This window comes from Tauraco erythrolophus, chromosome 5, assembly GCF_009769465.1.
Source record: "Tauraco erythrolophus isolate bTauEry1 chromosome 5, bTauEry1.pri, whole genome shotgun sequence".
Taxonomy (NCBI): domain Eukaryota; kingdom Metazoa; phylum Chordata; class Aves; order Musophagiformes; family Musophagidae; genus Tauraco; species Tauraco erythrolophus.
In genome coordinates this window covers 79,902,315-79,928,330 of record NC_141469.1, presented here as the reverse complement: position 1 = coordinate 79,928,330, position 26,016 = coordinate 79,902,315, and the positions used below count along the sequence as shown (strand labels likewise).

General features: G+C 37.1%; 1 protein-coding gene across 4 annotated transcripts in view; it reads right to left on the bottom strand.

Annotated features, from left to right (window-relative positions):
- TBCK (TBC1 domain containing kinase) overlaps positions 1–26,016 on the bottom strand; it is a 107,518-nt gene that overhangs the window by 56,857 nt on the left and 24,645 nt on the right. For all 4 annotated transcript variants that reach the window (XM_086611873.1, XM_086611874.1, XM_086611877.1 and 1 more), the window contains exons 4-20: positions 24,310–24,424; positions 22,787–22,860; positions 21,531–21,672; positions 20,909–20,969; positions 19,536–19,597; positions 18,731–18,792; positions 17,858–18,006; positions 16,728–16,866; positions 15,184–15,283; positions 13,216–13,265; positions 12,718–12,847; positions 11,775–11,873; positions 10,444–10,506; positions 9,456–9,582; positions 8,011–8,061; positions 6,327–6,410; positions 2,242–2,327 (exon numbers count right to left, since the gene is read on the bottom strand). In XM_086611873.1, the coding sequence (XP_086467999.1) occupies positions 2,242–2,327; positions 6,327–6,410; positions 8,011–8,061; positions 9,456–9,582; positions 10,444–10,506; positions 11,775–11,873; positions 12,718–12,847; positions 13,216–13,265; positions 15,184–15,283; positions 16,728–16,866; positions 17,858–18,006; positions 18,731–18,792; positions 19,536–19,597; positions 20,909–20,969; positions 21,531–21,672; positions 22,787–22,860; positions 24,310–24,424 (1,594 nt within the window). The remainder of the gene's footprint in view (positions 1–2,241; positions 2,328–6,326; positions 6,411–8,010; positions 8,062–9,455; positions 9,583–10,443; positions 10,507–11,774; positions 11,874–12,717; positions 12,848–13,215; positions 13,266–15,183; positions 15,284–16,727; positions 16,867–17,857; positions 18,007–18,730; positions 18,793–19,535; positions 19,598–20,908; positions 20,970–21,530; positions 21,673–22,786; positions 22,861–24,309; positions 24,425–26,016) is intronic.

The following is a 26,016-nucleotide window of genomic DNA, read 5'->3' as shown; positions in this document are numbered from 1 at the left end:
CAGAGCCTGCATTTCAATGATGAAAGATTAATCAGGGTTTACTTTGATAGGATTAGTACTCGAGCACGAAACTCTGGTTCAGTTCTCATTACTACAGTGCATATCCTTCAGCTTGATGGATCCTGTGCTGTCTTGTTACAGGTACAAAAACCACCTTTCTCACTAATCTAAAAGGCAGAACAACTTTTATCTATTAAAAAAACAACCACGATGATTTAGAAAGGACAACCTGTCTTCAGAGGTTAGTGTTAATTTTAGAACTTGAAATTGTATTCGATGCAAAGTTATTTTTTTAAAAAACACCTACCTCTGTTTTCTAATTATTTATTGCATTACCTAATCATCTCTAGATTGTAACACTTAGAGACAAGGCTTACCTTTGACTATGCGCTGTCCAGTGACCAGCACAACACAAAAACTAAACTATAAAAAAACAGGTGATTTTAAACTACTCCATCTCACTTGCACCTTGAAAGTTTTTAGTGGAGAATTATAACTGTATGAGCAGACACTAGGAGCTGCTGAAATATCAGCTAACACTCAAGATGGGTTGCTACAGAGCTATCATGTAGGTTAGTACCAGAAACAGGGACCTGTAAGATCGTCAGGGAAAATCCATCTCTACCTCTTGAGTGGAAACTAGTATCCTGGACAAAATACACAGAGAAATTGCTTTGGTCATCCACAGTCTTTAACAAATAAATATCAAGTGTATTTACATAGAAATGCTGCAAAACTGATTGTCCCTCAGAAACTTAAATGTTGCTGTTACCCATGCCCTTCATTCCCCCAAATATTTAGGCTTTCTACAGATGAACGTTCTCCCTTCTCCCCACCTTCCCTTCATCTTCCTCCTACCCCCTTCTCTTCACATGCAGGGCATCAGCAACACGTGGCCTTCTCAAACATCTCTCTCTATAATGCAATGCACTGGTTTGCTCTTCTGCTCATTTTAATGCCACAGTGTCTTTCAAATTCCTATCATTCATAAGCAAAATTCTTACATTAAAATCACCTCCACAAATGAAAGCATATATTTGCTTTTCAATTACAATCTTTGTAAACAGTGATAATGAGTATCTGCCAGTCCCAAAGACACACAAATTCACCCAGGAATTGTGTACAATAAACGACTTTCAGAGGCTTGGCCTTGCTGCTTCAACTTATAGCATTTCCTAATAAGCATAAGGCTTTTCTGATAAAATAAGCTTTGTATTGCTTATAAAAGAAATGCATATAAATAACTTATTTACCAAATCTGTATTTCTACATCAAACATCTCCTGACTTCAGTTTCATTCTTCCATTTTCACCTCTCAGTCATCATCATCTGTTCTTACAACCAACTTTTAATTACAAAATTTCTAAACATCAAATATATCACGATATAGACCGTATCAATTAATCATGTTCTCTCTATGCCTTCTCTCCTCTTGCCTAAATCTGCTTTTAAGAAATATAAGCTATAAACTTTGGTAATGCTATAGTAGGCAGACAAACATTTTTATAGAGTATTATCTTGGCTTTCTGGGGTATACACGGCACCCTAAACAAAGGAGGAAAGCTTCACTATTTACAGAGATACCTAAAAGTGAGGCTCTAAAGGAGGCCTTGTTTTGCTTTTTCCAACATAGCCCCTCTTCTCTTCTACATCTACATTTCAGCTGTTCTTGGTTTTCATTTTCCTCCATGTTCCAGACTTCCAATAAAAGCACAAAACTTGGACACAAGTTATGCACTTGTCCAATGTTTCTGATAGAGTCCAACAAATGGCAGCTAACCTTTCCCAAGGGCTGACACATCTACAGATAAACTATCACTTGCACTTTTTTTTTGTATTACCTGCAAATTGACATGTCTTTTGTTTTAACCAATGGCATTTAATTAGTCTGCAGAAATTTTGCTATTAGTCATTTATGGCCACATTAATTTTTGTATATTAAGCTACTCTTTAAAAACAAAACTATATACATCTTTTAAGATGAATCTGTAAGCTATAAAAACTGACTAGTAGTATTTTTATTGTGTTTCCTATCCCAACAAAACAAGGACAGAGGTATGTAAAACAACAATCAAAATTTTACCATTTTATGAGCATACTCAGAAAAGTCCATAAATATGGAATTTTCACCTATATCAAACTGCTACTGAAAGATTCTGGAAAGGCATCTCATCCTAATTGCCCTCATGTTCCATTTTTTACTTCCTTCGAACAAAATTTATAAGAACCCTTAGCACTTACATCTGGAATAAAACCAATTTCATTAAGGTGGTTACTCAGCTCTGGATCATGGAATGCAATCATCTGGGAAAACACCGTCAGGTATTCTGAAATGACAAGCAAATTCAAGATCATCATCAAAACACAAGCCACTACATGATGCTAGCTCACAATTGAGCTGTAGAAAAGGAAGAACACATTTTTTTAAAAATTTTTTTTTAAACCTACAATAAAACAACAAATGAATACCACTACTGTCCTTCTTGTCACCATTAAATTCAATACAGAGGAAGAAGCGTTTCATTTCACTTTCTTAGTACTTCTCAACTTGGATTTTCAGCAACGGTTTACCTAGTTCATACTTAGGTTGTTCCATATGTTCCACATGCAAAGTTAAAGATTGTTCAGGATGAGTAAGAGCCACAGATATTGATTGAAGCAAATTAGAACAAAACTGTTCCAATGATTTCTGAGACCCAGACTGTTTTAGCGATATACAAAGTTTATTCTATTCTGTGTGGTTTCTTTTCTACAAAGTTAAATTTTGCGATCTGGAAGTTGAGGTTTTAAGGCAAGAGGGCTTTAAGGTTACTATTTCCATGATCAGTAACATCTTAATTTGTATTTTTTGTAACAGAGAATACTTATTGTAAGAGACAAAATTTATTACATCTTCAGCACGGCTCATTAGGCTGACGGGTACAATTTCATTAAGTTGTCTTATTAACACTTGCTTTTAATTGGAAGAGAAGCAGACAGCAGAACACAGACACTGACAGATTCCTCTCTGTTCTGACCCTCTCCCAATTTCATCCACACTGTCATATGCTTTGTTAGAAGGAAGATGAAGAGGCAATAACATTGTAGTTTCATAACAGATGGCAATTCCTTTTCCTCCATGCTCCCAAGAAGAGAATAATTAGGGCCTAGACAGCTGGTTGAGGGGAGGAAGAGAGAGAGAATGTGAACCCTGCTCTCAGATCAGACTATGCTGACATCTCAATGTTCCACAGACTACTGTTCCCAAATATAACCCCCCCAAACACTAAGTCCACACAGCTCCACAAATTAGCCATTCAGAGTTGCCATTGCTTCCTTTAAAGTCTATTGTAAGGACTAGATGTCTGCTACTATGTCTCTTGGGGAGAGCAAATAACTCCCTATTACTCTGTTTGTCTTCATCCCTGAAGTGGCAAAATTAAATTCCAATTCCACTGCTATGAAGCACAGAGGTGGCTCAGCTGGGATAATTCTACACATAGACACCTTTAAGAATAGAAGTGTGTCTAAACACTCCGTTGTTTATAGACTCCTATCTTTCTTAAATCTTAATTATCTGCATTCAAGTCAGCTCCTCCCAGGTTAAGCCAGCAAGTTAAGAACAATCGCTCTGTAAAATAATCCTATTTGGACTAGAAATTTTAAAAGCTGATTCTGCCTCAGGTGGACTGATAAACAATGCTCTCACTGTAAGAACACAAGGGAAAAAATCCACAGTCCTACTGCAAATTACACCTGAAAGGATGCCTAATTCTCCAAGGTAAGTTGCAATAAAAATTAAGACCTCTTGAGCCTACTTAGAATTTCAGAACTTTTGCTTCAAGCTGCAAAGACAAAGCCACAGCACATTAAACTTCTTAGCACATTAAGCATCGTAGGAGTGCCAGCCTCTGCCCTCTGATACTGCATCTCTATGATGCTACAGAGACCCTGGCAGCACTCAGCTGGGGAGTTCGGTGGGTAAACAGACCCATGCTGAATTTTGTGTCACAAAGGCCAGACTGCTTTGAAGCTACTGACATACCTCATGCTTTCTCAGTTTCAAGCCAAAGTTATTTTTATTCACATGCATACAAGTTGGGGAGATAACTGAATCCATGCCTTAAATTCATACCACACTATGTTAATAATTTTTTAAAAGTGCATCTCTAAGGTGCATCTTACATCAGTTTTATTTCATGAAACAGCCAGTAATCACAACAGGTATAGCAAACCAGTAATCCTACAAATTCCTACACATTCAGGCATATGCTGATAAAAAAACCTTTCACAATTAGCTTCCTTGAAGCACATTTATTTTTAAAATGAAGATTCGTGCCCACAATGGTTCACTACAGATATACTACAGGTTGATAAAGAACATCTTTATTTGACTAGCCAGTCTCATGAAATATAATTACTGTGTGGGATTACATGGTTAATTAAGGATCTATGAAAACACACAAATCATCACAAAAATGTATGACTTACATCCAGTCAATTGCTGTTGGTCAGAATTTTATTACGTGAATTTTTTGTTTTACATAATTAGGCATTCCATACCCAAACCCTGCTCTTGCTTCCTATTTCATGTAAGGAAATACATCTGACAAGCTTAGAAAAAACACCTGTCTTCAATGCACAGGACAAGCTCAGAAATGAGGTATGTTCAACTCTGCAGTTTGAAATATTCCTCCCATCCATCCCTACATGGAAGACACAAACAGGCTGAAATTGCAGTAGGCAGTTAAATGACACATTCTCAACACTTTCTTCTAACCCAATAAAGTAGGGAAATTACACGGTATTTTCCTTTAGAACTGTATTTAGAGAGTGGTGTTTGACATACAACCCTGGGAAGGATTAAATCAGAATACTGAAAGAATCCTAAAAGGTCTGGTCTCTCCGAGTCCTTGATGATGCCAGATGTTGCACAGGAACTCGGTAACACCTACACTACTTTGGTTCACAGAATCCTACTGGCCTATATTTCTGACTTCGTCTGATACATATTTTCATAAAGCCCCTTAGGAATAACATCAGGGAACTCTAGAGAGAAAAGTATTATTTTATGGAAGAGTATACACCCTTGAGAAAAGTCTTTACTAAGCTAATAATCTTAAAAGTCTAAGCGGTTGTCTCCACATCCTGCTCCACAGGAGCATCTGATACAACATACTTACTCTTTTCATGTTCAGACATTTACTGCCCCTTTTTTTTCCAGCCAGCAATCTGTTTGCATCCTTTTGTCTGTAAAGAAGTTCTCCTGAATAGTTTTTCCCAACTATTATTTTACATATTCAGTTCATAAAACCTCTTACCCATTGTCTTTCATATGTAAACTCTCCTAACCAGTGTTCTCTCCTTATGTTAGCTCTCTCCTGTTATCTAATATGTAACTGCTTTTACATCTAATTACTTTTTGTTGATCAGTTCTTAATTTCCTTTCGTTTTTTGAAGACAAAAACTGACAGACACTGTTTCTACATTTAGAAGTTTCCCAAGTTAAATACAAAAGAATTTATTTACAAGAAATACAAGGACAGCAAGCCATGCTGAAGCCCAGTATTCAGTAAACACTCATCACTGCTTGCAATCAAAACCAGTCATTACCATCTGTTTTTTTAAACTACTGATGGTTTTTCAAATAGCTTTGTTCAGTTTTTAAAAACTATCTGCATGACAAATTACCTTTCTAACACAGACTGTGCCAAGGTGGCTTTCTAGGTCTAGACTATCCCTTCTTTGTGTTGCCATGAAATTTACAATTAATTTTCAAGTAGAACAGACATCTACCTTCTAGGTATTGCTTTAATTTCCCTGAGTTACCTATATAGCTCTTGAAGACTGAACTATGGAACATTATTCCTGAGGGTCTTTCAACTTCTGTCCTATATTGAATGATATTATCTTCTGTTTAGACAGAAAATCCCCTCAAATGCCTGTCTGAATACCACAACTTCTGTTTTCTGAGGACTCCCTAGTTTGTTCTGTTCCTTTTCATTTTCCCTCATTCTCAAAAGAGCTCCTGAAACAGTATGATTTTGATCACCTGAAGGGTAGGTCTTTACAATCTAACACTGGAAGGACTATCTCCTCATTTCACAATATTGCATGATTGAGAGACAGAGAGAGAGAGAGTGTGTGTTTGTTTTTTTTCCTCTACCCACTTATTTTTTTGCACAGCAAGAACAGCAAAACAAAGTTTTTAAAATAAACACGAGTATTTCTACAGTGTGATTCTAATTGTGTTAAAATTTCACAACCACTTGAAAAAGTGTTTTTATATATCCAGAAATAATTCTACATCTCTAAGAACTACAAAAAAAATATAGGAACTTACTTACCTTGAATAACATGAGAATTATCCTTCAGAAAGAAGTTATATAAATACTTGGGGATAAAAGCAGACATGCAGGCATATGCCAGAGCTGAAAAAAATTAGAAAAATTGATGCAACTACACAGGTAGAAACATAAGTGCCCCTAAAAAAGTTCATTATTAAGCAGATAATAAGCATAAATACTTAAATCTATCTATACATAAAACTGTAAGTGTAAAACACATAAAAAGGTCACATTCCCCATTAAAAAAATTTTAAAAGCTCCTAAAAAAAGTTCTCTTCTGTGACTGAGTAATCAATATGAAGCCTGATCTACTCCCAGTTTATTTCCATATTTCTCAGTGACAAAGCAATGAAATGATGTTTGAAAAGCCATGGTGATGTTTGATGCAAAAACTCAAGGTCCCTGGATGAATAAAATTTTAAAAGACAACTGCATTGTTGCAGTCTTCTGCGTTTTCTCCTATAGGGCTTAAACCCAGGTTATGTGCCATCAGGCTTGCATATCAATTCTTTCTTCAGCTCCGAGACAAAAGATGATAGAATTTATGAGAAAAAAACATAGAGTGGAATATAATTAAAAATATCATCAAAAAGATGGCTAAAACCATCTTAAATTTCTCAACGACTCCTCACATACATACCAAATAGAGATTAGAGGGTAAAAACTTAAGTGTTTATCCCCTCAATTAATTCCTGGGAACTTGGCTGGGAGACAATCTATTGCAATACAATCCTTAGCCATGGTGCTAGACCACAGACACAAAAGAGAAATAACAGGTTTGCTGTAAATTGTCCAAAGACAATAAATATAATTTTGGAAGTTTCTAAACAAAACATCAGATTTACAGCAAATATGACACAGGATCATGTTATAAATGAATTCTGTGTTAGAACTTTTCTAGCATTGAAACCACTTTTAAATATTTTAGCCAAATGTGTGCCATTAAATTCATAAACCAGAACACAAAATTTTACATAATTCATTACTATTGTATTTTGCTTCAATAGGAAGGAAACCAGGTCCTACAATCGAACTGTATAGGAACATGTCCAAGAGCAAGAAAAATCTGGTGAAATATTTAAATTAGCATGCACAGTAGGTATAATAGGAGTCATTGTCCTAAGAAACTAGTTTTCCCACACACAGACCTTACACAAAGCAAGCCAGGTGCAAGAGAATAGAAGATTGGACTAGACCTATTCCGAACAAATTGCATTCTAAGAAGATAAAGGCCATATGTCCAAAGCTGGTCTGATAAGCTTTTATAGGCATTTAAAACCATCATAAGCTTTTCTGAATAAAGCTAGTCTGACAGGTTAACAGTTCAGTTAACAAATAATTCATTCACATTAAAAGGCTGAACTACAGCTTCACTGAAAAAGACAAGTACTAGAGAAGCAGTTCTTGCTTTTCTATAATCAGGGTTATTTGCACTTTTTATTACATATTTTTTATCATACTTGGCAATAAACACACGGTTTGAACTCCTGCTTGAAGAGCAGTACACTACAAACACTTTTCAAAACCCAACCATTTCTTTTGACCTGTGGCAACGAGAGCTTTAAAATTCCTTTGTAGCTACAGAAGCTTTCATCTAGAAACAGGTGCATGCACGTCTGCCTACAACTAGATACAGAGGACAGAACATGCCTCCCCTTCACCCTCAGCTGAAAAAGGTACTCACCTTCATCGTTAAAATTCAGGTAGAGAAATGGTGCACAAAGAGAGTCAAGACCTGAAGAGAGAAGAGCCATAAAGAAATGGCATAAAGAGCTCATTCATTGTAACGCACAAGATGAATTCATTAATTTATGATGAAAGTTTGCATACTTGGTAGTGATTATAACTCTGCAATGTCAGGCTGCACATGTAATGCTGAGAACAACTGTACAGTCAATGCACGAAAACAGCGAGGATTTCAAATTTTTGAACTATACTGCTGAATTGATTATTATGCCAAGGTTTCCAAGAAATGCAATTTACCATCCCAAGAACTTGCTCAGTAACTTCTGCAGTTTTACCTTGGAACTGAACAATAAGCAACATTATTTACAAAAAAAAAAGGCACTAAAACGTAAAGAGAGTAAATATATAAGAAACAGTAAGGCAATTTTGCATTACAAATTAAGTAAAAATTATTAGGATCTAAATCTGTGACAATCCACAGATTCATTCTTCAAAAGAAACGGAAAGGAGAGCACTCCAAAACGGGTTACATTGTGGGGAAGGAGGGGGAGGTACCTTGACAGGCTGGAGAGGTGGGCCTGTGAGAACCTCATGAAGTTCAACAAGGCCAAGTGCAAGGTCCTGCACGTGGGTAAGGGCAATCCCATGCCCAAGTACAGGCTGGGCAGAGAATGGATTGAGAGCAGCCCTGAGGAAAAAGACTTGGGAGTGCTGGTGGATGAGAAGCTCAACATAAGCCGGCAATGTGCGCTGGCAGCCCAGAAAACCAACTGTGTCCTAGGCTGCATCAAAAGAAGTGTGGGCAGCAGGTCGAGGGAGGTGATTCTGCCCCTCTACTCTGCTCTTGTGAGACCCCACCTGGAATACTGTGTTCAGCTCTGGAGTCCCCAGCACAAGAAGGACATGGAGCTGCTGGACAGGGTCCAGAGGAGGGCCACGAAGATGATCCGAGGGCTGGAGCACCTCTGCTATGAAGACAGGCTGAGAGAGTTTGGGGCTGTTCAGCCTGGAGAAGAGAAGGTTCCAGGGTGATCTTATAGCAGCCTTCGAGTACTTAAAGGGGGCCTACAGGAAAGCTGGAGAGGGACTTTTTACAAGGGCATGTAGTGATAGGACAAGGGGCAATGGATTTAAACTGAAAGAGGGGAGGATTTAGATTAGATCTAGGGAAGAAATTTTTCACTCAAGGGTGGTGAGGCACTGGAACAGGTTGCCCAGAGAAGTTGTAGATGCCCATCCCTGGAAGTGTTCACAGCCAGGCTGGATGAGGCTTTGGGCAACCTGGTGTAGTGGAGGATTTCCCTGCCCATGGCAGGGAGGTTGGGACTACATGATCTTTGAGGTCCCTTCCAACCCGAACCATTCTATGACTTTTAAGTCAGCCACAGCTTTCCAGTTAATTATCTATGATTCTATCTGACCTTGCCAACTAGTCAAACTCACCTTGCCAGTACACCAAATCAGGATGGGAAACAACCCAGGCCTTCAATACACGTCTAAACTTTGCGTGACCCTCTGGTGATGACAGCAATTCATCATACTGATGGCAACGAGGAATATCAACTTCAATCTGAGCCACAGTCAAGCATATAATATAAAGAGAAATCAGGGTCAGTGGGGTAGTACTACAGCGATCTTGCAACACTAGAAGTGGAAGTCAGCCAGAGAATGTAGGTCAGACCACCATCATGAACACTATCTGCTTCCTCCATCACTCTCAGAACCAAAACCGAAAGGGGAAGGGGACTCTAACAGTCCTGTCAAAGATTAAAAATAGATATTTCTCCTTTTTCCAGATTCCTATTTTTAAAAGGGTTCTAACTCTTGGAAAAGGTAGAAAGCAGATTACAGTTACAGTCTTTTTTCTAACCCAACCTTTGGACTCCTCTCAGGTGCTAATATCACTTTGCTCCAATCAGAGTTCTCAGAACATCGTACCCAATTTGATGGAAAATATTTCTTCATCCAGCGAAAGGAACAGCTGTTGCTCGTGATGTCTTTTTATGTCTGGCAAGTCTTCTTAGAGAACCTAATTGCTCAGAAGCCCATTTCTGTGAAGCACAGCTCACCTTACAGGATCTTAGTGTACTCAGCACTATCTGGTACAAGGTCCAACAGGCACAACAAACGTGATAAAAACAGGACTTTTAACAATACATCAGTAATATTGTTCACTACACTTTGTCGCTGCAACAGAAACAGTGATTCTGAAGTAAAAGGGGATTTCATTTTCCACGTTATAACATAATTTGAGTTAATCTACTTGTTCCTATCTGTTTTGTAAGATTCTTGCTACAGCATGAATAAGGTTAGAGGACAGAGGGAACCCTGTTAGTATTACCAGTCTGCTGTAATAGGCAAATGACTGACTGGTGGAGAAGATTTTTGCATTACTTCAAGTGGCAATATTTGATAACGCTGGAAGCCTTACTTGTCTGTCTGTAGGAATCGGTGTGTCTTTATCGATGGCATCATATTTGGCTTGTATGGCACCCTAAACATGGAAGAAAAATACTTGTATTTAGAAAGCCCTTACTAACATAAATGCATATTACAGTGTACACAAAAGTTGACTGTTTTTGTGACGTGCTTTAGTCAGCAACTTTTTTCTGCTGACGAAATTTCCCAAAGTACAGAAAATTCTGAAAGCTGAATTTTAACAAGACCATCTTTATTCTGTTATAATTCAGGACATATAGACCTTCCTGTGACTTCTTCAGTACAATCTCCAGTGATTTTTGAGTTGTTTATGCAGAAAACTATGTACTTGATACAGTTTTCCATTTTCAAGTTAAGAGATGCTCTCAATTTAAATTCAATGCTTACCTCAGCCTCTGGCAAGCAGCTTTCAGCACCATTTCTGTAAAGGCACTGAATCCAGCTGCCTGTTAATCAACATTGATATGACCAGTATACACTACTCTTAAGTAGCCTGTCCTTGCAGGAATCCCAAGACAGGCATGCTATCAAGTCCATCTTAATATTACGGGACAGGGAAACACTACCTGTATTGTAGAGATGGTAAGCTGATGAAGCATGAGAGCTGACTCATCTCCCAAGACTCAGGCTACAATACTGACCAGCAGTTGCTCTTTACCTTTACAGCTTTTCTTGTTTATATCATAGAGCTCTCAGCAGATCACGTCTTCAGCTAAATATCCAAAATAACCTGGGATTTGGTATCTATAAGAACCTCTTTGCTGTACTTCTGCAGATTGCAAGCAGGGTAGATGCAAAAGCTAGGTAGTCAAGCAATCTCTGTGAAGAGTATTCATTTCTGGGACATTCCTTTCTAGTCCTTTGTCCAAAAGGGGTTACATTTAATTTATTTATTCTTCAGTCTTTGGAGGAAGTGCATTGATTCATTGGTAAGAAAAATACGTTTGACATGTTTCATCCTGTTTTGCCCAACTATTGCAGACTGGAGCAGAAGGATTCTAACTGCATTTGTCAAAAATATTAAAAATCAAAACAAAAACCAATCTAGCAAAATTTGGCTGTACGAGGAGTATTCTTCCATCCCCTAATCAAACTTAAAGGCAGTTAAGTTCACATACATTTTCTGAAATCAAATCATAGTAGAGACAAAAAGCAAGTCTGTCTGAACATTGTCTTTGTTCACACAATTTCAAGACTCATTTTGTTTGAAATTCCAGTAATTCTACTCGTCAAATCTTCATATCCATTCCAGCTTCCCTGTCAATCCCATTCCTATCCCAATCCCACCCCAGTCAGTACTGGAAGTTCAGCAAATACCCTTACCTCAACACCCAACAGGGCAGCCCAGGTTATGCCTCTCAGAAGAGGAGGGATGTCAACCCTGGCTTCTTTCCAAATTTGGTTTTTCTTATATGGGTAGGCCTTCAAAGAAAAGAGATTAACAGCAAAAACCGTTACAATTTAACTGAAACAATTCAAATCCCAATCCTGGGATGGTCTTTCCTCCAAAGGACAAATGCTGTCAGCCTGAACAGTGAACGCAAGTTTCAGAACAAGTAGATTTCATTCCTAACCGGAAGGTCTGGATGGAGGACTACTGTTTGATGTTAAAATACCCACTACTCCTTGTAAATGTATTCATGTGCTTTGCTATATACTGGATATATAAATTTACTAAATTTTATTAAAACTTTTTCTTCATTATATGTTTCCTCTTATACTCTGTATCCAACTTTGTTTTATCAAACATTTCTAGTTTATATCTTCCTAAGTACTGCACTTGATGACGCACATCAGCTCTCATTCTTAAGCAAGAATCTCTGCATATATTTAAATTAGGGACTGGTATTTTCACCTCTCGATACAAACCCCATACTTCTAAAATGGGACTGCTACAGTAAAGACAAGTACTGTTTTCAAGTTCCTTACTGTTGGAAATGCAGAAATGTTACCGGCATATTTATACCTATAACGGCATAGTCTGTTATGAAATATAGGATAAAGAAGTATTTTTTCAGCAAATAACAGGTATTAGCCACAGCTCTATTTTCATGCACATACTTTAAAATCTACTTTTATACTCATCACTACTAAAAAGACTTATTTCTCACATTTTTATTTTCAATCTTCCTACACTCTGTAGGGCTTTCTTCCCCCTTTCCCACTGTAGTCTCTATCTCTGCTTCCTTTTTAATTACTTGGTCCTTTAAAAATCCTCTAATTAACAGAACAAACCCAATTATCCCGCATCAGAAAGATTCCATACCTTCAACAGCCTGTCAAACAGGACGATCCTATTTAGCTGGTACTCTGTGTCCCTCTCCCGGATGATCAGAGGAAGACTAGCGGCTGCAGACAGCTCATTACTACTATTTGAATGAGGTAAAGTTGACTGGCTGGGAAAAGAGTTAGTATAGTAGTAGTGAGCAGCAAGAAATACAAGTCACTGTCAAAAAAATGAATATCCTGTTATGCATTTCTGACTCAGAAACAAGTAAAAACGGATGATTTTGAATATGCAGCACAAACAGTTGATTTTCAGAACAAAGAAACAGGCTAGGATCTTCAGTTTGGTATCAGGGCCCTCAGTCCACCACTGCAGAGCGCTTATCAGCTTTCTTTAAGAGTCAAACGAAGACATGTTAGGTTTGTTTTTGGAAGACAGTTGTGTCCAGCTGTGCAGCATGCCCCCCAAATAAAACATTATAATACCTTGAAATTTGGTCCCTTCTGTATGTACAAACTCACACACAGACACACTTACTCATCTTCGAGCAATGGATAAAATGCTTCCCCACCAACATCTTTCAGTCTCTGAAATGAAGAATAAAAATAAATCATTATCAGAATGCTGCTCAGAACTGAAGTGGAAATACTTATTAGCAATTCATTGCCAAATTTAGGAGCTTGCCTTGAGCTTGCTAAGCATTAGCTCAGTCCTCCATTAGCAAAGAAACATACAGCCTTTACCGCTAAAAACTTTTGCTAATACAGGTTTTTTGAGTTGATGGAAGTTCTTCTGCCTGAAGATAACACTCATCTCCTTCATAAACCTATTTCCACACAAAAACCAGCTTCTATCGGCCATGGATTAATAGATCAATAGTATTATGTAGTTCTTTTTCTTTTCCTTGTTTTTTCTACATGGAGTTCCTATCCAAGCAGCTGCAAAGCAACTACATGACTTGGTTTCATGTTATGCAAATTTGTGTTACTTTTAGTAGCAGCATGTGAAAGCTGCACAGAAATACAGACACTCTCTGGGAAAGTGACAGACAAGCAGGCCTGGACTTTTGCCTGAAGTTTTCAGATATCTTTGGTGCATCGTGATTAATGTTTAATACCATCCTCCCTGCAGTGCTCTGTTTTGCAGTTCAATCCCTAACTCGAAGGCATACAGTACACAGCCTGTTCCTCCTGGGATTGACAGAACAGTTCATTCTCAGTTCATTTAGCACTGATCCTCTTTTGATCATAAGCATCATGCTCTGCTCTATGAAAGTTGCTTGAAGAATTGCATAAGTTGAAAAATTTGTTTCAACTAACACTGCAAGGTTCAGGCTTGTATCTTCCCCAAAACGAAACTTCAGTATATACTTAGTTGTTGCTGTATTTATAGAAGTAGGCAACAATATCCCAAATTACAGATTAAAAAGTTTAAAAAAAAGCCTGAAAAGTTGCCCCTTTGTCCGAACAACAGTAGGAGCTGCAGTGTGTATTACCTTTAAAACAGGTGTTGCATATTCTTAACCTCCCCCCCGTCCCCCAACCAAGCAAACAAAATAACTGGTTTGGTCTATTTTCATGCATTTGTGTGAAGCAGTGCAAAGCTCTACTGAAGAAATACGTTTACACAGTATTTGCCACACTACTTTCAAAATTTAGGTAATGGTGGCAGAGATCAAGACTTCAGGAGTCACCTTCCTTTCTGTATTAACCCTTGCAATCATATGGAAATGTTTTGTTATAAAGGCTGTGATGGAACTGCATTCACTACTATCAAAAGCAAACAGTGCAGCATAAATTTCCAATTCTGCAGCAATAAAGCTCTACACGTGCAGAGACATGTGAACAATCAAAACATTTCAGTGATATATGCAGTATATCTGGTAACTGATCATTACATCAGGCAACATTTTGAGTTATCCTATGCTGACTTTTCCACTGAAGATGGAAGAAAATTGGGTTACTGCATTTTGGCAAAATGCTTTGAAGTTATCTTTTGAACTAGCTGTTTAATAGCTATATATTCCAAAGATTAGTAATTAACTGCTGGAAACTTGGTATACAGCTTTAAGTATAAAGCCTTTAAGGAGCTGCAACTGAATTTAGTTGCTTTTTCTTTTGAATGTTGTGAGCCACCTACAGACAGGAATTAAAGAATGCAAGAAGACACTCACTGTCCAATTAGTTTAGCTATCATGGAGAATATCAGGTGCTACACAACTGTTTGGGCTAAACCAGAACAAAGCAGGTAACAAAAATAAGGAAAGAGAGAGGCACAGGAAGGACATGAAGAGACAGAAGAGAAATCAAATTTATTAAGCTTTTGCACAGAAAGCAATTTAATAGCATAAATCAGAATCTGGCTCAGACACCAAGAAATATTCTCTTGGAATCAGTAACACTATCATTTGCAGGAACAGCAGTAAGAGCTGCTGTTCCATATTCCCTTTAAACAGATGTTTCTGCAGTGGAGACATAAGAACAAGTGCACAATATTCCCTCTTACGTTTCGGAGCTGGCACAGAGACAAAGTCACAGTTGTGTCATCTAGGAGGGAACTTCTATCTCGTCCTTGCCCAAAGCTCTCACCATCTTCTAATAAAAAGCTTCAAAAGGGAGAAAAAAAAATAATCAGGTCATTTTATAACATAAGAATTGAGTTAGAAAAAAATAGAAAATTCTTACATCGGTCAATTTCCTCTTTAAAACAAAACACTAGCTCTTAGAAGTATACTGTATTGACTGTGCATGGCATTAAACCTGCTATCAAGGGAACATACAATTACCTTAAATTATTCACACAGTTTTTGCTGTAAAAAGGCACATTTCAGGTTTTCCATAACTTTGGTTTGCACACAAAGGAAGAGTAATGAGATATGGGTATGGGATTAATGCTCCCTTTTATTCCTTGACCTGGCACAGACCAGGACTCTCATTTATTATGAAAGGCAAAACCAAAATATTATTGTCACGTGAAAGCCATTTCCCACCACGACAAAAAACAAGCAAAAGCCTGACCCAGACCTTTTCTGTTGCAGGACACAAATGCATCCAAGAAAAAGTACACATAAATTGTCTATTTGGTGATATTTTTAAAGCAGGCAACATGAAATTTATTTCCAGAAATTAAGCTACAAGTCTTGATATCACTTAGAAGATGGACTTAGAGTGCAATTTTGAAACTAACATCTCATCTTCAAGATAGACAGAAAAATGTTTTCCACTCATAATTCAAAAGCACATGCATTCACCTATGGGTAGAGAAACAGAGAATCCCTCAAAATCTCTCACTAATTTTGCCACCAAAATATCACTTAAAATCTAGCTCCACTTCCGCCCCTCCCGCAAGATACTGCATTTTGGTTGTACACTGACTTCATGTGTTTTTAAAACCCAGAACCAGCAAATTGATTTATATGGACACATAATTCTGCTTATTAAGATCAGATTGTAGGATTTAAATATGAATATACTACATAAGATTGCAGCATGTGCAACAGTAAGATACAAGTAGTAATAACTAAATAAAACTAAAATGCTGTTACAGAATTGTAAGTCATAAACCCAAGCATTTAAAAAAAAAAGTAATCAGCTGATCTGCTGAATGATTGGGTTGACCATTCAGCACTGCTGCTCGGTGAAAGGGAATTCAGAAAGTGAGTATTTGCTACAGAACACATTAAATTGAATTACAATTATAAATACGCTGTTGAAGCACAGTGAGACGTTTTTACTAAAACTTAATACTGTTGGAAAGTGTGCTAAATTTAGAGACTTCCAGTTCAGTATTTTGCACGTCACCTGTACTGCTCCAAATTTCAGAAAGCAATATGAAGCGTGGGTAGGCAGCAGATATAAGGCACTCAAATAAGGCTTTAATTTGGGTAAGAGGGGAAGTGACATGATTTCCTGCTGTTCAAGAACACTATTATCAGTATTTTTTGAAACATACTAGTCTCGAAACAAACAAAAAAACCAAGTCAAAATATTCTCTCAGAATCACTGGCCTTCTCCATCCATCCTGCTTCCCCTTAAAGTCTTTCTCCTTACTTGGGAAGCGTGCAGACAGGTGGCTTTGATCGAATGATTTCCTTGTTGACAAGTTCTTTCTCCAAGTCTCCTCCAGCCAAACACCAGAGATAATAAACCTCTTCAATTGATCTTTCTGCTAGGTAATCACTATCTTCATCTGTTAGGAGAAACCACACAAAAACGAGTTACAGCTTTTTAGGCAGCTTGTATTTTTGCTTCCACTCTAAACACATATTGTTGAAAAAAGAATTTATTATGCCTGAAAGGTCCTAGACCTTAATACCAAGTTAGAGGAAAAGCAATCTTCCCTTTACAAGTGCCCTTTAGGAAGATTTAAGGAAAGAGCAGATGGGCAGAAGTCAGAAAAAAGTAAATATTTCTGCAGTTTGCCTTGGTGCCAGAAAATAGAACCAATTAGATAAACGCATTGATGTGTGGACTTCTGCTTCCTGTGTGTCTCTCAAAAAAATACACAACACAGTATTTCGTACACCACAGAGGGCTAAGAGTAAAAATGAGAAAACAGTGATTCAAACTGAGTAGTTATAATGTATCTTCCCTTCACGTACCATACCCATACTAACAAGGTGTAAAAACTTAGTCTCCAAAATTGCACGAGATTTTCTAAACATACAGAAATCTGAGTTCATCAGAAAAAGCTAATGAAGACTTAAGAATGATAAAACTTTCAGCATACTGGAGTTTTAAACTTAGAAATGTCTTTTCTTATAGAATGAGACCTCTTTCACTAGGATTAAGTTTCCCAATACTTCCAAAATTCTTCTCACGCTATGATCCAGCAGAATCCAATTACCAAATCACAACACAATTTAGTGAAAAAGACTTTGTACATGCACATGTCTAAATTTTAAAGACAAAAGATGATATTGATATTCTAAGCTCAACTTGAATACTAAGGATAACTATTTATTCCCTGAGGTTGAAGCACGAAATCAAGATGCCCTCCTTCAACTTGCACACATTCCTCAAAACATTTGCCCATATCTCTGTGCATTAAACAACTTATTACAAGAATGTAGCATTATAACATTTAATAGTTTCTCTCCAACAAAATATTCAAAGAAAACGCAAAAACATTTTATTTTCCTTCCCCCTCAGTTGAAATTTATCCCACTACCTGCTTTTACCTTTACATAATTGACTTATGTCTTCGGGCAGTGTTAAATTAGCACACCTTGGAGAAGATGAGAACAGACCAGCAGGTTTGTGGAAGGGAGGATATATTGAGGATACTTCACTGAACAAACTGTCATGTAGCAATTCCTCTGGAGTTGGCCTTGAATTAAGAAAAGAAAATAAAACACTAAGAGCAAAGTGCTTCCAAAACCATTACATGTCAGTAAGAAATGTCCCCACTAACAAATATTAGGAAGTTATTTTATTGGATATTGGATTTTAGAAATTTTAATAGCAAAAAATGCCTACCAACTTTGTTCAATTCATGACACATAACACACTGCGCAGTCTGTTTACAGCCCAAGTTCAGATCTCACCTTCATTTAATGTCCACAGCAACTATTTTATTAATTCTCCTTTAATTCCTCTAAGCAGAGATGGAAAAAATGCAAATGCAAAGCCTTGATTAAAGAACAAAAGTATACTTCAGTTTTCAGAAGAAAGTTGTGGTGGACTGACATAATGAAAATTACTTTGAAAGACAAGACTTGAAGAAAGTAGTCCTAATTCTGGCTACAACAGAGCTATAGCAACCACTACCAACTTCCAGACGTGGAGTCAGTAAAAGCTGTGAACTCAGAACTACAAATGGCTGAAGAGTTTTCCCCAAAAATATTCAGATTCAATCTCAAGGGTTTGCACGCTTGATTTCTCCCCCTTCCCCCCCCCTCCAATTCTTTTCCTTTAAACACTGAAAAGCAACAAAAACAAGAATTCCTTATAGGTAGCACAAATCGTCGGTATTTCAAAAAAGGTTCAGCAACAGGTCTTCTCATTTCATAGTGCCCCAGCAGAGTTTACTAGGCGTTGGACTGAACACTTGCCTCTTGGAAGGCTGGAATGTAAGGCATTTCTTCAGTAGAGCTGTGATATTTTCAGAAAGGTCCTGGAACATATGAAAAACATGGAGGAGGTCTGTTTACTACTGTCTTAATTCATCAAGCCACTTAGCTCATACTTAACTTTTAACATACAGGCTATTCCTTTGAGGGCAATAAAACTTCACTCCCACAAATATGAGGTTAGCTGTGTCAGACCAAGGTGCTGGAGAAGTAATTCTTCTCACCCCCTAACCCTACATTTGCTTTGGGGGAAAAAAAAAAAAAAATCTGAAAGATTTACAATCTATGCAGGTTTTTGTCTTTATTTTCAATTTAGATATTCTGCACTGAGCTTGAGACAAGGCAGTACCTGGGAACTCCCTTCTGCTAATAGTCAGGATGCTTTTACACAATGTCTCAAAATATACAGACCCTATAACTCAGTGATTAATTTTGGGGGTGGGGAGGAGTTGGACTGTATAAACCTACACTATGAGGAAGTGTGAAGTGATAGGATAGATAGGAAACTAAATTTCTGTAAGAAAAATATTTAGCCCTCAACATTGAACTATCCAGAGAGCATTAACATTTACTGAGATTGACAGTCATTTTAGGAAAGAATGAATATTACCAGAACTGGCTATTTGAAAGGATCTTAGAAATGTAGTTTAGACTTCAAAATTTTTCCTCATACTGCAATACATTAAGTGACCAAATAAGTTTAAAAAAAAAAGTATGTGAAATACTGTGCAACAATAATAAAATGTTTTGATAAGACATCATGGAAGAGCAAACTTGTTCCACAAACCTTAATAATATCAAGGCAACCATGTTCTTCAGCCAATACAGTTACAATATCATCTACACAGCCTTGGAAAAAGAAACAGAACAGTGAAAAGTTATAGACTACGAAAAAAGTGATATCAATCGAAGGGGATATCAGATAAAACCTCACGTCAATAAAGAGCACTTAACTTTGGCTTTTTATTGACATTGTCACATCACCTGAAAGTGAATTCTCAACATTTGAAATGAAAATTATTATCACCTATGCAGACAGAAAATTGAAGCCTAAGAAAGTTAAGTAGCACATCTAATTTAACAGTGAAAAATCTTTTTACAGGCTTAGTAAAACCAGAGTGTCAGTCTCTGCCAAATAAATTGAAACAGTCTTTCCACTTATATATAAAAAAATCCAAACCCTGACAGAACTTAAAAATACCTGCATATAGAAGCTCAAAGCAATTTTTATTTTGTTACTACTTGCAGATACTACTAGCTGTATTTCATAACTTGTTTTCAACATATTATGGAGAAAATAAATCTCAAGTCAGGACACGAGTGTTTTTCAGTGGATAAAGGTTAGCAATAACTTGCATTCAACTTGAAGGGGACTGAAATGCTTCAGGAAGCTTTTTTAACAAATCACTTACCAAAACAGGCAGAATTTCAGCACCCAAACACTAACTGCTGAATGAAAAAAATGTTTCTACTGACAGTAACTAACACTGTTACTATTTGCTCCGGATAATAACAACTTAGTAATAAAGCTCCAAATTGAAAATTCATGCCCTTCTCCTTCCCATGTATATGATTTATACACAAACCCCACAAAAAATCAAGTTTTAAAAGCCACAAAGTAGTCCCACTGCCAGTCTCATTTACATTAAGTAGAAATTCCATGTCCATGTTAATGTTTTATAGTTTATAGGTGAAGCCAGAAACAAAAGCCTAGATCCAGTGATACACTCCTCAGCCCTCTTTATTTTCTGTCTTCCTGTTTGAGTCCTGCTTCTCCCTGCTTGGGATTTGGTACACAAGCACTGCTAGTGCAAGGACAGTTTTCTTTAGTGTCATACAATTCCTAACTCATTTCAGAAACCTCCTGCAACACAGAACAACAAATAACCATCAAAATAACAACCCTTCCTGAGCATGTTTTTTTATAGTTTGCCCTTACATTAACATGCTCATAGCTCTTCTGCAAAGTTATTTTTCCCGGCACCCACCTCTGTACCTTCCCTAGACAAGCAACCATACTTCAAATGCCTATTTAATTCTGGAGATGAAAGCTGACAAAGGGAGAGTGCCTAAAGTCTGAGCATCACAAGCTGACTAGTCTGTAAAGCTCTAATTACAGAACTGCTTGAAAAACTAAAAAATTGATTTTGTGCTACTTACCTAACATAATTATAAACTTCAATCTCTCTGCTATCTCCAAACTCTGGAATAATTTTCTCCCCTAAATGAATAACAAAATCAAATCAACAGTTGAATGTTACTACTTAAAATATTTAGACAGCAAAATTTTCTAGAATCAAAAAAAGCATTTTCCAAGTAAACCCATAATTCTGTACAGAAGCTCTTTAAACTCTGGCAATAAGTCAGATTCTCCCTTCTCTCCTCTCCATGAAATTTCATTAGTTTCTCATCCTTTCCAATGAGAATGACGGCATGACAGCAATGGTTATTTCATGCTTAAAAGCACAATTAAAACAACAAATTACCTAGAGATTCTTCTTGATTCAGAAGCTATTTCTTGCTAAGAATTCCATCATGCAATCATGTCTTTGTGTCTTAACAGGCAGCAGTCCTTCACAGTTAACAGATACACTCATATCAAGTCAATATGCATCCTACTACTTGAACCACCACCAATACTGTCCAGGTAGGAATGCTAGCATATTCTGATATTTGGACTCTGGTGATGGGCAAAGTTTCATTAACCCCATACTCAAGAGCAATCAAGTTAAAGTAACTATTCCCCAAGAGTCACAATCAAGAGAATTATCCTCTTACATACCATGCAAAGCTCAAATAATATTATACCAAGAGACCACAGATCTGATTTAGGGCCAGAAGGCAGAGGCTTCTCACACTGAGTATGATCACTTGGTTTGACTATTCCCTGCGCAATTACTTCAGGTGCCAGGTATGATGGATACCTAGAAAGATGCAGTAACGTTAAATAATATCCCGTCTGTCAAACAAAACCTACCTTTCAGTACAGCAATCAAAATAATTTTGCATTCCGAGAAAGTAGAATTCATAGCAATACATATTGTTCTATTTTATTCAGTCAAAACATCGCAGCAAAGTTTCACTCCAATTGCAAAATACATAGTGCCTACTACATAAAAGGTCAAATCTTAATCACTATCTCTGTCTTTTTGTGAGAGGAAATAACAGCAGCTTTGAAAATAGTATGTCTACATGTCTCAAAGAAAACCTCTATTGAATTTCAGCACTAGTACATTAAATAAATGCATACTAGACCCATATCTGGGGGTTGTGGCAGTATACCCCTCCATTGACAGTGTTCCCATCAAATAAGTTTTGAATTCGTAAAAAAAAAAAAAGAGCAGAAGGTGTTGAGAACACATTCTACTTGCTGCTAGATCATTTTAAAATAACATTATTGTTTTTTCTGTGAACGATTCATTATAATACTTTAAAAAAAAATAGTATCTGAAATCACCTTTCGAAGGGATACATCATTACTTCTTTCGGGCGTGCCTTTAAGAATCAGCTCAGTATTTAAATTGTAAACAACATGACACCAAATAAATAAAAAGCAGCAAGGAAACATAGCAAGGAAGCATGCCACCTTGGCTAGACAGTAAGATTTCTTGAAAATAAATCACAAAACGATTAGGAGACAAGAGGCCTGCAGTAGCGTGCAATAGTGAAGCTTTGATTGTGCTTCTTCATAAATATGAAATTAGTTTGTACCGCCAGAATCCGAGGCACAGGCAACTACCAGCATTTGAAGGCAAATCTAGGCAATAAGGACTGACATCACAGAGTTACAGTAACATGCTTACACGGTACCCGTTCTCTGTCTTTCATTAGTTTCACCTAGTCACATGATAACCTCTTCAGTGACATTATCAGAAGCTTCTGTATAAAGAGTGTATGCAACAGATACGAATTAAAACAGCAACCTATAAGAGCCCTGTGCATACAACACATTTTTGAATATGTTTCCTCAAAACATAAATATACTTCCTGCAAAAAATACATCCCTGATACATACGTATTGCGTAGCTACGTCCTTACCCTATTGGAAAATCAACATCAACACCTTGAGCAGTCATATGGTAGAGTCCAAATTTAGCCAACTTTACATGTCCCTGAAAATGAAAAAAAAAAGGTTCAAGAGCAGCAGAATCTGACATTGGAAGAATCTATGTTTAAGTTAAAAAAAATAAAATTCAAGTTGCATTAGCTATTAGAAGACAGATAACTATAAAATGTCACCCTCTTAATTTCTGTCTCATCTATTAGGCAGAACTCCACTGAAAGTTCATAAGGTGCTTATTTCTAATGCTTTTACTTTCCAAGAGCATTAAGTAATCAGCTTGTTTGGAGTACACACGAAGATCAGAACTTCGTAAGTTACACTATATTTCTAGTAAATTATAAAGGCTTAAATACTCTATTGGACAATTTTCCTGTTTGAAAACTGTTCAGAGTGCTGTTTGAATCCTAGAACTCCCTAAGCATCACCACTATTCCCTCACCTTTTCCATTTATCCAGTCTTGCTCCTTCAGTCCTTCCCATCAACTCATTACTATCTTGCTTTCCTTAACTGTACCAACACGTATTTCAAACAAACAAGTTTTTCAGGTGCTTGCTTTTATTCTGTGGAGGCAGAAAGCTAACACCAAAACAACAAAAAACAGGCATAGAAGTTACATTGAGGTATTGCTCCTCTTGGATTTTGATCTATACTCAGCCAGCCTGCAGATGGTGCACCAGTGAAGGCTACAACGGCAAGCTATTCCAAGTGCAGAGGAAACTGATTTTAGGAGTATCTTAAAATCCTAAAGTACTTTTGCTTGTTAGATCACTATCATAATTCTAATTTGTTTACAAGTATGCTTCCTTCTTTCTTCCTCTTTTCTTTCTGCCTTCCACGCGGAGGATCTAGCTATCCTATCTAAACTGAGTAAGAAGGGGAAGGAGGGAGGAGTTACACAGACAGGTTAAGCTCTTTAGCTGTCAGTTCAGATGAAACGGATGTCCCAAGTACAACAACAGTTATTAATTTCTCCCAGTTTTTATGAACAGAGCTCATATCCCACACTACCAACTCAATAGTCCGTGACAACAGAACTGACAGACACTAGGATTTTAATAATTAAACATGAACAAAGAAATATGTTGATATCTTAAAAGTCCAGTATCAGATCACCATGAAACACAGGAAATATTATTAACAGCCAATTAGCCAGAAAAAATATTTTCCTATTCAAATAGCTAGGAAGGTCCTGTAACTAATTGCAATGATGACAAGTGGACTTAGATTACCACCTTAAGAAGAAAATGGTGAAAATAGTGGTTTGGGAGAAAGGAAAATGGAAAATGGAAATACATTTGGAATTTAGGAAACAAGGGAAAACTGTAGTTTTAAAAAACAAACAAACCAACACAACACCTTTTCCGATATGCAATATTTTCCCCATCAGAAGGGCTGCAACTGCCCAGTCCCCATATGTGACATAGCACACAAGTTGTTGGCAGCAAAAGGCAAAACCAAAAAGCAAACAAAACCACAGATTTATTCCTGTAGCTGTACCTTTCGATCCAAAAGAATATTGCAAGGGGAGAGGGCTCGGTGGACCAATCCATGTTTGTTCATATATTGCAAACCTTGCAAAACCTCATATGCTATGCATAAGATCCTTGAAGAACTGGAAAACAAATTTTTTTTTTTTAAAAGTTATACTCAATGTTTCCCCTTTTGATTTTTAAAAATTTAGAGCATTCCACAGGTATTCCAACCACAAGTAAAACATTTACAATTCCAGAACAGTTTGAGGGATCAACACTGAATATGGCAGGATATGTTCAGTGCCATACATAACTCCTCAATATCCCACAATTTGGTTTCTTCACACTGAACTGGTTCCTAAAAACAATAGAAAATTGTGACAAAGCATAACATATTCTCTGTGATCGAAACTATGAGATACACTTCAACCAATTGGGAGGGCAAAAAACCCCAACTCTCCTTTATTTTTATTTGTTCTTCATAAGTCTACTATTATATTCATAGAAAAGTTCAACTGAATAAAACTTTTTGAAACTCAGATGTGAACAGGAGCTTATCTAGAAGATAATTGTATAGACACACCTAGATCACATCTACAGTGTTTGGTCATCTCAACGTCTCTAGAAACAAAAGAAAGCGCATAAAACTTCATTTTCAGGACATTTTGGTTTACAACCTTGGAAGCATCAGCCTTACCTCTTTGAAGAGAAACAATAAAGTTTACCATCTAAACCATTTTGACATAACTATGTTATCATTTACTCTAAGAAACAATAGCCCTGAAAATGAGTTTCTGTGAACAAGTGTACAGGAGTTTGTATGGAGACCATCAGTATATGGCTTCCAAAGTGCACTCGAAATAAGAAAAAAAGGCACAGATCTAACGTCACCCAGAGAGATTAATTTTAACTTTTTACCCTCCTCATTTCCCACTCACTCCCCCTCAAAGCACATTTCAGGTCTGTTTGGCCACTTTATCTCTGAAGACACTAGTTTACAAAATGTCCAGAAAACAAAGCACATCTAAAGGCCTAACTTTACATTCCCTTTTTTTATTTCATTGTTAAAGAATAACATTCAATAGCATTCTAGACAAGGCTCACCATCTTCTCTTGCTTATTAAAAATTTGTGCAACAGCAAAAGAAGGGGGTGCATTACAGACTGGCAAGAGCGACAAGCCAACTAGCTGACTAAACATCAAAATTAATTTCTTTATTAAAGCTTTATTAGCTGCTATTCATACCTGTTTGAACACCAAACCTTTGTCACAAGAGTGAATAGCTAGATTTTCATGAAAGTCACAATTTCAACAAATTCTGAGACTAGGGTAACACAGAAATACTGACAAGAGCTGCTTTAATGGTAGCCTAACACCACCATTAAGTTACCTTACATGGAGCTATTCTCTAGACTCCAGTCTTTTTCCTAGAAGGAGAGCTCAGTACTACTTTACACTAGTTGTGAATATACACTTTTAAGTTAAATTTTAAGCACAAAGGGAATCTATTTTAACATATGTCTACACTGCTGTATCTTAGATCATAGCATTTGGAAGTGATTCTCAAGGTCTTAGCAATTCAACCAAAACCACATGGCTAATAACCACAAAACCAAAACAAAATCCCACAAAACCATCTCGCTTCTCCCTCACTGGCACTTTTTCTTCCCCATTCCTCCTGCCCCTAAGTTGTATAATACACCCCAGCATCAGACACCACGAGCTGTGTAAT